Here is a 14,655-nt window from a genome sequence, read left to right on the forward strand (position 1 = left end):
ATTCGGTTACTCACTCACCAAGTGGATGCACACTTGATTCTAAAAATATACCAATTAGTGAAATTAATTGCTCGGACAAATAATAATCTGCATATGTACGAATCGATCAAATAGTATTTTATTATGCAAAGAAAGACTCATAACAATGGAGGTGTTCCAGCGTATGCTGTCCGATTTTGGCGAATCGATGGCAAATTTAATCAGTATGCAATTTGCAGAGACACGATCTCCCAATGGGTTTTGCTTTGCAGAGATATTTGCACCCCAAGAGGAGAAAATTTCGCAAATCTTAAGTTAAACTTTCCAAGTTTACTATGAAAAATTTGCCGAAAACCGAGTAATATTTAGGTAAACTTTATTTTTTTTAAATATTTGTTTCTGATTTTGAAATGTTACACTTTGCAAATTTACGGCACGTTTTCTCCTCTTCGGATGCAAATATCTTTGCCAAACGGACCCAATGGGAGGTCGCGTCTTTCGCAAATTTCATACTGATCAAATTTGTCATCGAATTAACACTAAAAATCGGAGAGAATCCGGGGGGAGAGTTCCATTGTCCGTAGAATTGTTTGGACACACACTCAAAATAAGGTAGTAATGAATCATTACCATGCGGAATGACTATGTGCCTCTACCACGTCGGTTACGATGTGTCGTAGAAATGGTAACAATAATTTCAGGGAAATTCAAATTCATTACCAAATATTAAGGAAATGAATACCATTATGTATTAAATTTGAATTTCCCTGAACTTATTATTACCATTTCTACGACAAATCGTAACCGACGTGGTAGAGCCACATAGTCATTCCGCATGGTAATGATTCATTACTACCTTATTTTGAGTGTAAAATCGTGGAAAAGAGTGTGTGAATATTTATTTCATAAAACACTCTTTTTATCATTCAGAGTATTTTAGAATGGTGGCGAGGATGAGTTGTATTTTTTAACAAAATTAAGGTAAGGTCAAATATTGGATTAGTTTAGTCCGCATTGTGAGGAAGGGTTGGGTGGAGAATGGAAACGAGGAGTCATTCGTGACTGCGCAGTTTTTACAAAATAATTAACCTGCAAGGAGGATAAATTAGTGTAAATTGGTCAATTTGAGTTTAACCATCTCGAGGGACAATTATCCCACCTGGAACTGCACCTGGAACGGCGGGGGCTGGAACTGCACCTGGAACAGCGGGGGCTGGAACTGCGGGTGCACCAGGTACGACCGGTCTTGGGGGAACTGCAGCTCCTGGGGCGGCGGGAACTGCAGGAGCGGGCGCAGGAGCCGGCGCTGGAACTGCAGGAGCGGGCGCCGGCTTAATTTTGTTAAAAAATACAACTCATCCTCGCCACCATTCTAAAATACTCTGAATGATAAAAAGAGTGTTTTATGAAATAAATATTCACACACTCTTTTCCACGATTTTACACTCAAAATAAGGTAGTAATGAATCATTACCATGCGGAATCACTATGTGGCTCTACCACGTCGGTTAAGATTTGTCGTAGAAATGGTAATAATAAGTTCAGGGAAATTCAAATTTAATACATAATGGTATTCAATTCCTTAATATTTGGTAATGAAGTTGAATTTCCCTGAACTTATTATTACCATTTCTACAACAAATCGTAACCGACGTGGTAGAGCCACATAGTCATTCCGCATGGTAATGATTCATTACTACCTTATTTTGAGTGTGTGTGAGTACTTACGCCATGCAAAATGTGGGTATTAATAATTTGCTAAATAATAAGACATGGAGTGGACATCGTACAACTCGCTAAATATGCGAGGACAAGGATAATTAATGAGAAGCCATGCATCATTTCGTGTTTATTTATTCCTTTTTTCGCGAAATAAGTAGACGCTGTCACTTTGAATTGGTATCATTATATTTTTGCTTGTTGGTGAAACCAGTTTGGTGAAAGTTTGCAATTTCGGATTGAGTGAGTGATGGTTTTTGTGCACCATTGTTTTTGTTAGCTTTCGTAATCGTTGCACTCTGAAGGTGGGGCAAGGTCACGTGGTATTTAGTAAGAGGAAGGCGTGGAAATACGTACGATGCCCATTTCTTTCTTCTCCATAATCGAAGAAATGAGCATGGCGACGGGAAGAGAAAGTGACGCCAAGGGGTCAGTGTCGAATCCTGCCACGATTTGTGCAAGTGTTGTGGGGGGAGGAGGAGGAAATAATAAGTTTCCAGTGAAAAAACTGTACAGTTGGATGGGGGGCGGTGGGGGCAAGAGTTTGAGAAAGGGGGACGATTTATTCTGGTGTTTCCGGCATTTTCTAAGATTTGGGAAAGTTTGTGGGGTTGTGCCGTTCGATGGGATTTTCTTTATGGGCGGAGGCGTCAATGCGGTCCAGTTGAGGTGAGGAGAAGAAATGGGGGTTGGTGGGGGAATAATTTTGTAAAAATTTGATCGATTTTTTTGTAGAAATTTGGGAAAATTTTGGGAAGATATTTGGGAAGATTTTGTGGAGATGTTTGGTTAAATTTCTTGCAGATTTTTAGCCCGATTTTGTGCAGATATTTCCCATATTTTGTGCAGATATTTAGCCCGATTTTGTGGAGATATTTAGCCCGATTTTGTGCAGAAACCTGTACGTAGAGAGATTTGTGCGAAAAGTATGCGCAGAATTATCTATGTTCACGTTCTTGAGAATGAAATGCATAGAAACTTTCGGCAGGATTATGCAAAAAAATATGCAGAATTACAATGCATCGGGCTGTTGTGGATTCCTGTACAACTCGACACTACTCAGGATAAGAAAAAGCGTTTGGTACACTCAAAATAAGGTAGTAATGAATCATTACCATGCGGAATGACTATGCGGCTCTACCACGTCGGTTACGATTTGTCGCAGAAATGGCAATAATAAGTTCAGGGAAATTCAACTTCATTACCAAATATTAAGGAATTGAATACCATTATGTATTAAATTTGAATTTCCCTGAACTTATTATTACCATTTCTACGACAAATCGTAACCGACGTGGTAGAGCCACATAGTCATTCCGCATGGTAATGATTCATTACTACCTTATTTTGAGTGTAAAATCGTGGAAAAGAGTGTGTGAATATTTATTTCATAAAACACTCTTTTTATCATTCAGAGTATTTTAGAATGGTGGCGAGGATGAGTTGTATTTTTTAACAAAATTAAGGTAAGGTCAAATATTGGATTAGTTTAGTCCGCATTGTGAGGAAGGGTTGGGTGGAGAATGGAAACGAGGAGTCATTCGTGACTGCGCAGTTTTTACAAAATAATTAACCTGCAAGGAGGATAAATTAGTGTAAATTGGTCAATTTGAGTTTAACCATCTCGAGGGACAATTATCCCACCTGGAACTGCACCTGGAACGGCGGGGGCTGGAACTGCACCTGGAACAGCGGGGGCTGGAACTGCGGGTGCACCAGGTACGACCGGTCTTGGGGGAACTGCAGCTCCTGGGGCGGCGGGAACTGCAGGAGCGGGCGCAGGAGCCGGCGCTGGAACTGCAGGAGCGGGCGCAGGAGCCGGCGCTGGAACTGCTGGAGCGGGCGCAGGAGCCGGCGCTGGAACTGCTGGAGCGGGCGCAGGAGCCGGCGCTGGAACTGCTGGAGCGGGCGCAGGAGCCGGCGCTGGAACTGCTGGAGCGGGCGCAGGAGCCGGCGCTGGAACTGCTGGAGCGGGCGCAGGAGCCGGCGCTGGAATTGCTGGAGCGGGCGCTGGAACTGCTGGAGCGGGTACAGCAGGCGCTGGAACTGCGGGCGCGGGAGCTGCGGGTAATGCTGGTCTTGGAACAATTGCTGGATTGGGAGCTGGAACTGCTGGCGCAGGGGCTGGTGCAGGTGCTGGTACAGCGGGAGCTGGAACCGCAGGTGCTGGTACAGCGGGAGCTGGAACCGCAGGTGCTGGTACAGCGGGAGCTGGAACTGCGGGCGCGGGTACCGCAGGCGCCGCCGCAACCGCCGTGACTGGGCAAGTTTGGAAGAACTGTATTTTACAGAAAGATTGGGTAGGTTGGGAGCACGTGCAAGATAAGCACAAGTTCTGCACGGTAGCCGGATTTGGAATCCAGACCGTTCCCATCACACAAGGCGCAACTACAACTGCAAAATAATTTCAAAAAGTTTCCCATAGGTCAAAAATAAATTTAATAAAAAAAATCTCAGAAACTAAAAAATGCTCACTCCGAAAAATGGATCCCGTCGAAACCTGCGCCGTCCAGCTGAACACCGTTGCGAACAAGGCGACCCAAAAATGCATGATTCGAATCTTAAATTTCCGTCAAAATTTTGCTCCTTGTTCAGAAGTCATGCTGAAAAAGTGTACTACGGATAAAACCCAAATGAATCTCATCCTTTTATAAAATTGAATCAATGACGGATTAAAATTGCACCAATTTTCCGAGTAATTTGTTATTTAATCAATTCACTCGAATAATTTTTTGTCGTGTCACGGTCAATTCAAACTTTGATTGTTCCTGAATTGTCATAATTTTGATTCTGTACCAGAATTTCAGGGACAGTGGGACAATCTCTGTTGTTGGCAAACAGACCATTTAAATTTGATGACTAGTTTTTTATGTAATTTGCACAGGGCGGATATATATTACAAAAATATTTCAGAAATACTTTCTTCACTACTTCAGAAATATTTCATAAGTATTTAATGTTTACGAAAAGAACGTCAAAAAATGCATGAAATATGTACGAAAAACTAAAAAAAAACTGTAAAAATACAAATTTTGCAAAAATTTGTATCTCTTAATTTTTGAATATACTCCGAATTTTTTATAGCCGAATTTTTTTTAGCAAAAAATTGTTTCTCGTATCGTTGAAATATTTACAGAATGTATGTATTTTAAAAAATATGTAAAATATGTACGTAATTTGGAATTTTAGTGGAAATATTTATATCTGAAGAAAATTTTGGTAATCTATACAAGAGTTAAGGACAAAGTTTGATTCTCGATCGTCATCAAATGAAAAAGTCGAAAGTAAAAAAAATACATATCCGATCTCTGATAATTTGGCACGATTAATTTGCAGATGGCTGAGCCCGGGCGTGCTTTACAGTATGACGATCATGCTGCTGCTCGCGGTCAACGTGGTCATCGGGTTCCTTGGGTTGTTGCGATTTGGGGGAAAAAATGCGACGGAATGGGCCTGGTCAGCAGAATCCTTTGTATTCTATTCCATGGGATTCTTCATGTAATTATGCAAATTATATTTAACTGTACATAAAAATTTAATTTGCGAATTTTCATGGATTTTTAACTATGCTTGCTATACTTTGTACTCAAGATTTTATGCAAGTTCGAAATTTCAAAATACTTAAAATTTTGATGTAAGAGAATTTTACAGCTCACTGTAAATAAAGTTGAGTAAAATTGCAACCAAAGCAACTGTTGAGCAAAATTTACCCTGACAAAGGTAAAATTTACTCAAGGTTGAACAAAAATCTTTCAACCTTGAGTCAATTTTACCTTTGTCAGAGTGAACTTTACTCAATAGTTGCTTTGGTGGCAATTTTACTCAAAATTGAGTAAATTTTAATCAAAATTATTTAGAGTGCTCAATTTCGGGTCGCCTTTTTATTTTGGGATAACTTTGTTACTAGCATAATCAGGAAAACTCTGTGATTGATTGATTGATTGATTTATTTCAATGAGGCACCCCATTGCATGGGACTTTACACCTCAAGGATAAAAGAAAGTCATACATTATACAATTTTCATTTTGCTTGTACATACATATAAAACAATGATGATTACATCATAGAAAAACAATCTTGATATTCAAACGAGTCGAATAATTCGAATAATTCCATAACTCTTTTTGTATTCTGGACATTTAAAAAGTACTTCTTCACCTCTTTTTTGAACCTAGTTAGACTCATCTTTTCATGCTCATTTCTTAAATTTAATGGTAGATTAGACCAAGACAGTGCTGCCCTATATTTGAAGGACTTTTTGGCAATATTATTACTAATTGACATATAAGGCTTGTAGTTAGTATTATTACGAGTATTTCTACATATAACCGTATTTATTGGTACATAATTGGCAAAATATTTGGGGCAGCTCCCATTTAGCATTTTAAACATATGTTTACACAACTCAGCCTGCACGATATTTTCCGATTCTAACCATTCCAAGTCGACTGATAAGTCATCAGATATAGGGTCATACTTCCCTTTATTAAATACATATCTTGCACATTTTCTGATTACCTTATTTACACACTTTAAATTATTCTTACCAAACAGCCATACAGGGGATGCGTATAACAGACTAGAGAATACCAATGCATGTATTAATAGTACCTTGTTCTTGCGTTCCACGACATTTTTAAGGGGACTAATTGACCAAAGAGAGCTGTTACAACCCTTTATCACCTTATCACATTGATTATTGAACTTTAGATCTTCATCCAATAATACCCCCAATAATTTTGTACAAGTAACCCTTCGGATAGGTGTGTCATTAATTTTTATAACAATATCTGATACAGCAGATTTTAATTTACGGGGGGCAAATAAAATAAATTCACATTTATTTACATTCAGTTCTTGCCTGTTTGCTTCCATCCAACGCATACTCCTATCCAGATCATTATTCAGATTATTTACAACTTGTTCTATATGATCAATATCACCAGAAATTAATACACCACTGTCATCGGCAAACATAACACATAAACTGTTTTTTAAATGGTACGGCAGGTCGTTCATCATTATCAAGAACAGAATACAACTAATACATAACCCTTGAGAAAAGCCTAGATTAGTAGGACGCGTGCTAGACTTTTTAGTACAATTATTGCAGGAGATACATACGAATTGTTGCCTATTTTCTAGAAATGACCTCACAAGTTTAGAATCAACTCCATACCATTTTAGTTTGTGTAGTAGAACCTCTTTGCAGGCCTTATCGTAGGCCTTCGCAACATCCAGCGCCACCATAATACATACATGATCATTCTCCCATGCTTTGTATACAAAATCTGTGACCGCTATAGTGTGTAGATTAAATTTTTTATTGCTCTGATTTTTGGAAATTTCGAATTTGCATAACATCAAAAAATCAGATCTATTAAAAAAGTTTAATCTTCGTATAGGAATTTTATTGCAAAATTTGTATTCACCTTCTTACTTTATAACACTCTTCACCAGCGTAATCACCAAAATTCGTGTAGATTAAAATTTTAGTTAATCTGATTTTTTGAAATTTTGAATTTACTTGAACCTTCGAAACTTCCAAAATTCAGATCAATTAAAATTTTATTTCAAAATTTTGATTTGCCTTCTTACACAGCTCTTCACCAGCGTAATCACCAAAATTCTTGTAGATTAAAATCTGAATTGCTCTGATTTTTGGAAATTCCGAACTTGCCGTCTACAAAAACTCTCATGAAAAATATGTAAAATATAGAAAGTCTGAATTTTAACCATTTTTTGAGCAGCCACACGCATTTTATGACGCATGGTCGGAGTCTGATCACGATTTTTAAGAAGTGGTCCAACCTATCGTTGACCTTCACGAGGCTGGACTCCCACCTGTATCGGGACGCCAATCTGATCGCTGGGGTCATATTTACGTCTGCAATCCTGGAAAATGCCCTGCTTCAAGTCATCTTCTTTACCATTCCAATAAGTCCGGAGAGTCAAAGTGAGCAATATTTGGATAATTATATAGCAGAGGGCGGATATGTATTTACGTAAGAACTAAAATTGCTGAAATATGGAGGAGAAAACACGCACAAATTTTTATGAAATATGTACAACCAAAACTGTAAATTAAGAATTTTCACGATTTGATTTTTTTTGTAATTTAATGCTCTGGATTTTTGTGGTGGAATTTCTTTAAGCAGAAAAAATTCGTCTCACTCGTATCGCTGAAATAATTACAAAGCATATATAAATTTTGAGAAGTAGAAAAAAATGTAAAAAAAAATACTTGCATATTTTAAAAATAATTTTGGAAATATTTGTGTCTGAGAAATACCTAAAAAAAATATTTTGAGATTTTTATAATCTATAAAAATTATTATGTAGAGCACCCACAAAGTTTGAGCGTTTGTCATCATCAAATGAAAAAGTTGAAGATAAATAAATACATATCCGCCCTCTGATGATAAGCTAGCTAGCGACAAAAAAGATAAGGTTAATATTTTTGTTTTGCAGGTCACACGCCACTCCTGAAATATTATGAAAAGGCGCAAAATCACTGGTCGCATTTTATCCCGTATCACGAACTTTTTTCAATTTTGATCTTCTTCTCGAATAAGTTTGCCCTTTACGCATGGAATTTCGTCGACATTTTAATCATCTTAATGTCACGGGCGATTTATCATAAATTTAAAACGCTGAACGAGGTCGGACATCGCGTCCTTTTGGAGAAAGTTGGAGCGAGAGAAACGTCCCCAGGTGGGTGGAAGTATGATTAATGAAAAAAACTGATGAAAATTGCATGGCCATAATTCTGCACAAGAAATTCTCCAAAATTTTGCAAAATTTCTGTAAATAACCTTTTGTACGTAGTGTAAAATGTCATGGTTTTTAGTCCGAGTCAGGACTTATGTACCCGTCATGGTTGTCTGTCTATCTGTCAATCGATTACGCAGTTAAAAGTTAACAGATAGAAATTTTGGAAACGTTGAACACGCAAAATTAGGAGTTATTAAGGTGGAAGATGAGCAAAATGTGTGCAAAAATTAAAAACGTTGTTTTAGCCCGAGTCAGGACTTATGTACTCGTCATGGTTATCTGTCTGTCTGTCTATTGAATACACTCGAGTGCATTAGTAAAACTGAGCCGTTCGACTTTAAATTTTGGACACACGAAGAACCTACAAAATTAGCCAAGCAAGATGGAAGATGGGCAAAATGTGTGCAAAAATTAAAAAAAAATTGTCGTATATAACCCACTTAAATTTTAATATCAACCTGACTCGGGCAAAATAGGCCTGTAATTTAGTTTGTTTGAACAAAAAATTTTGCGGAAGTAGTTGCGGAGAAAAATGTGCTAATTTTTGTCATTTCGGTTTTAATTGAGGAGATTTTTATTTTGCAGAATCGACCCTTTGGGGCAACTTTATTGAAGAGTATCGAGTTTTGTGCGGAGTGCTGAAAATGTTTGAAGAGTTTTTATCCCCCCTCATTTTGGCGTCTTATGCAATCAATTGTTTCTACATTTGCCTCCAGGTTGGTCTTGTTACACAGTGCATTAAGGGTATTCACGACGAGTTCGCATCATGTGCAATGTTAGCGAAAAAAGTTGACAAGTTTGTAAAAATTTTGATTTGGAATTTCACTCGCAAACTTGCCCATTGGCAATTATTTCGCCCAAAATTATGATGCGGTTCGAACATGCTAATTCGTTAATGAATACGTTTCACATTCGTGAACTATGAGTGACTTAAGGTTCGAAAAAATTTTGGCGTGAAATTTCATTTGCAAACTTTAAGGCAAGTATTATAATTTGCAATTTTTCAAAATTATGATGCGATCGTTATGATGCCAATTCGTTAATGAATACCCCTGAAGTTCGAATTGCAACGCAATTTCATTTTCGAATTTGTTCATCTTCAAGGCCGGTATTTAGTTTCCAATTAATTTTCAAAATTTTGATATGATGCGAACTCGTGATGAATGCCCCTATTATTTTGCAATTGATTTTGTAAATTGCTTTTCTTTAGCTGCATTTGGGGATGACGGCGAGTGACGGGAATAACTCTACGGAGCAGAAGGTGTACGCCATGTGGTCCTTTATCCACCTCATCGTACGCATGTTTATGGTTTCCTTTAACGCTGCGAAAATCAGCGATCATGCGAGGAACACGTTAGAAATTTTGTACTCTTGTCCAGACCAGTGTGAGACGAAGGATGTAAGATATCTTTAAATGGAACACTCAAAATAAGGTAGTAATGAATCATTACCATGCGGAATGACTATGTGGCTCTACCACGTCGGTTACGATTTGTCGTAGAAATGGTAATAATAAGTTCAGGGAAATTCAAATTTAATACATAATGGTATTCACTTCCTTAATATTTGGTAATGAATTTGAATTTCCCTGAACTTATTGTTACCATTTCTACGACAAATCGTAACCAACGTGGTAGAGCCACATAGTCATTCCGCATGGTAATGATTCATTACTACCTTATTTTGAGTGAATTTATGAATTAAAAAAATGATTAGGTTAATGTACTGATAATTGTTCATCAAAATCGGCACATTTTCAATCATTTCCGGGGCTTTGGGAATTTAATTTAAAATTCTATAAAAGACAAATTTATAGTCATTAAGTTGGTTACGCGAAAAACGCGAAAAGCGAGCTGGAGTACTGTATAGTTTTTTTTAATTGGTACAAATTTGTCGTCCAGAATTTTAAAATAAATTCCCAGAAGGGAGAAAGTATTTGTGAGAAAGTATTAATGATTTCTTCGTTCTGGGAATTTATTTTAAAATTCTGGACGACAAATTTATAGTCAGTGAGGGATGATTAATGAAATTAAATAGCAGTGATTTTTACATTGAGATTTGACGGGTTCCAATTTTTCTGAAGGATGCTTAAACTTTTGAGATCTCCTCTTTCATAAAGTGGCAAAAACTTGGAGTGAATAATTTTAAAAAAATTGGCAACTACCTGCTCAACAAATTTGTCGGCCAGAATTTTAAAATAAATTCCCAGAGAAATGATCAAAAATGTGTCGATTTTGGTAATGAGTCATCATTAAATTCAGATTGAGAAGGCACGTTGGAAGATTTCGACGTCTCGGACGGGATTGACGGGGTTGGGCTGCTTCATAATTACGAGGCCTTTCATCCTTAAAGTGGTCAGCGTGATTTTTACGATTGAAATCGTGCTCTTGCAAGCACCCGGACCTGGATATTGCTCCAACGACGCCAACAGCTCTAGTAGAACTTGATAAGATTGCAACTGTGTAACATCGCCATTACAATAAATAACTCTTTTCTTTATATGACATATGACGACGTACAAGATTAATAAATCTCATATTGGTTAATTTTATTGGGATTTTGTTGGTAATAATTTTTTCTGGGATTTTGAAGATTGAGGCGTTGTTTAAAAAATTCGGAAAAAGTAACCGTTATTTAAGTAAGTTATATAAGTATACGTTATATACGTTATATAAGTATACGTTTATTTCGTTAGAACTTACATATATGTTAATTCAACCCTAAATTCCATAATTCGATCGTGGAAAAACTATTGTAATAGCGTAAACGCAATTTTGAAATAGTCAACAAATCGCAAGGGTCAGAAATCAAGAAAGCGGTCAAATTTTGCACAAATGACATCCTCTTTTTTAGTGAACCTGGCGTAAATTTTACTCATTTCGATTTAGAGCATGTATTAATGCGACATTTGGAATTGATACATAATTTTAAAGTATATCAGGTTGATTTAGAGAGAATTTCCGTCAATGTCAAAAAGTAATTTGGAGGAAAAAAACCTTGCTTAATACCATTTCTGCATAACATGAGTGTTATTTGCTGAGGTTAATTAATAAATAAACCTTCGCAAACGAACATGTCGAAAATAACTCGATTTCTGAAATTTCTACCCCAAACTACGTCGAAATGGCCACACCATAAATATCGGTATTCTCAACGTTTGAACTCGTCAAGGGTTCGCTGGAGATACAAAATATTAGAGTTAATTTTGTGATAAAATGACACCCCATATGAAAATTTTCATGCATTTTCCATGTATTACTTAATATGTAATGTGTATTCGTACAGAATGCGAAATGAGTCTTTACTATACGTAGTATGAAAATTGTCCTTGCATACATAAATATATGTCGATTTGATTCTGATAAATAGTTTTGACAAGATCATTTTTTAACTTCACAAACAAAATGTATACATTGATAGATTTTATTTATTTGTTTCAATTGAAAATAATTAAGTAAAATCATTCTTTCTCCCTGCATAAAATTTTCTCAAGGCTCATTTAAATTTTTTGTTCAACAGTTTTGATTGTAGACTGCTATCCCGTCGTCCCCACCTCTGCACCCTAACAAACCGCTAGATTGGCAACGGCAGTAGCCAGCAGTATCTCCACTACATCTTTTCCAGCAGCAAGACGGATATAGTTCAGGCATTCCAACGCAATCAAGTCCCACCCGAATTAAACTGGTGTCATTGCCTTCGAAGCAGTCGTAGTTTCTCTCGCACTGAAATTTTTGACTGGGTTAAAGTTATTTGGTCATTGAATAAAATTATTGATTACATTATTGATTGACCGAATGGCACGCCCTTAATATGTTTCATAAAAACGTGCTACTGTCTACCAATCACTACATGATTTTGATGCAATACAGTGAAAACAACATAAAAGCTAAACTTCGTTTCTTCAAACCATATGAAGTCTGTGATTATTGTTGCTGTTTTATTTTTGGCTGCACACATGAAATAGTTGCCAAGGACGCTTGTTTTATCAATTTAATAACAAACCTCTCGATTAAGGGTCAGATCAAAGCATTCTTGGCAACAAAAAAAGACATAAAATTCCAATTCAATTTCTGCATAAAATTTCACACTACGGGGCGCCTTAACCTGTACTAATGGAACACTTTTTTTAATTTCTATAAATTTTATTAGACAAATGGTGACTGTAGGCATTACGAGTAACAAATGACTTTTTGAAATTATGGTACGTTCATTAGTCAAGAAAATGTCAATTATTTGCAGTAAATTCTATTTTTCAGTCTAAAAATTCATGTGCACAAAAACGATGCATATCTTTACCATTCCAGTGATTACTCGTGATAGCCATAACCCTCGAGTACCAAACAAACTTAATAAATAGCAAAAATTGATCATATCTTGGGCGCATTGAGCAGCCCCAACTGACCAAACCACTTGGTTGTTATCTAGGTAAAATACTTCGAAAATTCGATGGTCTCATGTTAAAGTTGGTCAAAAATCTTCCTTGGTTACTGTCACCCCCTAAAGCCCAAATCCGGGTCAATGGCCACATCTCATCCAGAAGGATGTTAATCAATCGGCCTTGATCACACGATCATTTTGGTATATTATAGAATTTTGTGAGACAAGAATTGGCTGCGAAATTCCTAAAAAACGGATATTTTGGAGATATTTCATTAAATAAAGTAATTTTATAGACCAACATTAATCTCAAATTAATGTGTTGCTATCCAAAACTCATACTTAATTTGTTTTTTGCAAATAATTGGTTTGATCCGACCCTTAAGGCTGAAAAACATGCCTTGGAGTGTACTCTGCTATCGTGCATAATATAGACCCACGGGTCAACCACTTAACCGAGTTCGCCCACCTTCGAACTCGTTTCCTAATTTTGTTCAATATGCATATGATAAAAATTTCACGTCGATCGGTTCAGCCTTTTTTGCTCTATCGTGCCGGATAGACGGACAGACGGACATGACAATTATATAAGCCCTGGTTCGGGCTAAAAAGCAGTAACAAAACTAGATCAAATGTAATTTTTCATATTTTACGGGATAATCCTTAGGACAATGGCATTCGCCAGAAGTGGAATTGCAGATTGGCTTGGTAAGTTCTAAACCACAGCGAAGAGGTACTGGTCCAAGCGGTCCAACTAACTGAGGACACGAAAAATATGGGTTATTTTACAAGCTTTTTAATATAACTTACAAAAATATACCTTATGGACTTACGGTATCGACTATTATCGAAAGATCCAATCCATGGCAGTAAAGATGGGGACCACTCCAGTAAACTGCGCCAAAAGTGAACAAGAGATGGAACCAACGCCTATGTAAATATTTTTAACAAAGGAGTTTATTGGATTCATTAACTTCGGAAAATTAGGTGCTGATAAGGTGTGTACTGATAAAGCTTTAAACTAATTTGCAAATAAATGTAAATATTAAATAAGGTAGCCGATGAGGTGAGATAATGTGAGGTACACGACGTCTCACTTTGTGATTATCGCTGAGTTTTACCGGATTAATTTTAAAGTAGTCCGGTCATAAATGTTCATGTTCGGGAATAAGCGAACCCATATTTTTGCGTTTTCTAGAATGCACAGATGCTCTAGGATGCCCGTGACGGAATTTTTAAAAAATCAGACAAAATGTTGAGTTTTTAAAACGCTGTAATTTTGCGAATTTCAGCCCGATTTTTAAAAAATGAACACAATTTGGCTGAGAATTACTTCCCAAAAATTACATTAATTCATTTGAAGAAGAATGCATGGGGATTCTGAGGACATGGTATTTATTGTAAAATTGACATTAGCTTTCGGTATGGTTATTCTTTCATTAGTCTTTACTTTTTTCGCATATATTCATGCAAAAAATTTACTATTTTCATGCCATTTCTGAATATTTAAAAATGCCAAAATGCCAACTCTAATTCTACAAAACTAGAAAGTTTATTTACAGTATTCCCTGCCGTCTCACACATTAAGGTTTTCCGTTTCCTGAGAGCTTTGTAATTGTAAAAAAAATAAATCTTACATGATGTAATGTCGTTGGAGTAGATTTTGTAAGGAGCACAGGCAAAATTGAAATTTGCAGCTATCCGTCTAACAACTGGCTAAATTTACCCTTCGTCATGTAGCATTTATTGAGTTATCTTTCGCAAGTTGCATAACCGATCATCCGATGATGAAATGTATGTATACA

At 36.7% G+C, this 14,655-nt stretch overlaps 3 protein-coding genes and 1 long non-coding RNA gene across 6 annotated transcripts; 1 reads left to right on the forward strand and 3 right to left on the reverse strand.

Annotated features, from left to right (window-relative positions):
* Nucleotides 1-860: 860 nt before the first annotated feature.
* Nucleotides 861-1,395, reverse strand: LOC118438679. The gene is made up of 2 exons (XR_004836987.1): nt 1,139-1,395; nt 861-1,068 (listed from the first exon to the last, which is right to left on the reverse strand). It is a non-coding gene; the product is annotated as an uncharacterized LOC118438679 (long non-coding RNA).
* A 355-nt stretch (nt 1,396-1,750) lies between these two features.
* LOC110859051 (gustatory receptor for sugar taste 64b) lies at nt 1,751-11,024 on the forward strand. Its single transcript, XM_035859296.1, has 7 exons — nt 1,751-2,367; nt 5,035-5,196; nt 7,450-7,655; nt 8,171-8,413; nt 9,059-9,189; nt 9,684-9,872; nt 10,735-11,024. Exons 1-7 carry the CDS (start codon nt 2,057-2,059, stop codon nt 10,918-10,920), a joined length of 1,428 nt encoding a protein of 475 aa, XP_035715189.1. The 5' UTR covers nt 1,751-2,056; the 3' UTR covers nt 10,921-11,024.
* LOC118438704 (vegetative cell wall protein gp1-like) lies at nt 3,065-4,516 on the reverse strand. Of its 3 annotated transcripts, none has more exons than XM_035859299.1 (3): nt 4,174-4,516; nt 3,355-4,092; nt 3,065-3,272 (listed from the first exon to the last, which is right to left on the reverse strand). In XM_035859299.1, the coding sequence occupies exons 1-3, from the start codon at nt 4,247-4,249 to the stop codon at nt 3,268-3,270; spliced, it is 819 nt and encodes a 272-aa protein (XP_035715192.1). In that variant the 5' UTR covers nt 4,250-4,516; the 3' UTR covers nt 3,065-3,267. The 3 variants fall into 3 exon arrangements, with proteins under 3 accessions (XP_035715192.1, XP_035715191.1, XP_035715190.1); XM_035859298.1 differs by having other exon boundaries at nt 3,343-4,092; nt 4,174-4,515; XM_035859297.1 differs by having other exon boundaries at nt 3,065-4,092; nt 4,174-4,515.
* Nucleotides 11,025-11,856: 832 nt separating the features above from the next.
* Nucleotides 11,857-14,615, reverse strand: LOC110859127. Its single transcript, XM_022108000.2, has 4 exons — nt 14,488-14,615; nt 13,684-13,780; nt 13,504-13,608; nt 11,857-12,195 (listed from the first exon to the last, which is right to left on the reverse strand). Coding segments are annotated over exons 1-4 (414 nt in total). The 5' UTR covers nt 14,490-14,615; the 3' UTR covers nt 11,857-11,985.
* Between the last annotated feature and the right edge of the window lie 40 nt (nt 14,616-14,655).

The sequence above is a fragment of the Folsomia candida genome, unplaced genomic scaffold (assembly GCF_002217175.1).
Source record: "Folsomia candida strain VU population unplaced genomic scaffold, ASM221717v1 Fcan01_Sc024, whole genome shotgun sequence".
NCBI classification, from domain to species: Eukaryota; Metazoa; Arthropoda; class Collembola; order Entomobryomorpha; family Isotomidae; genus Folsomia; species Folsomia candida.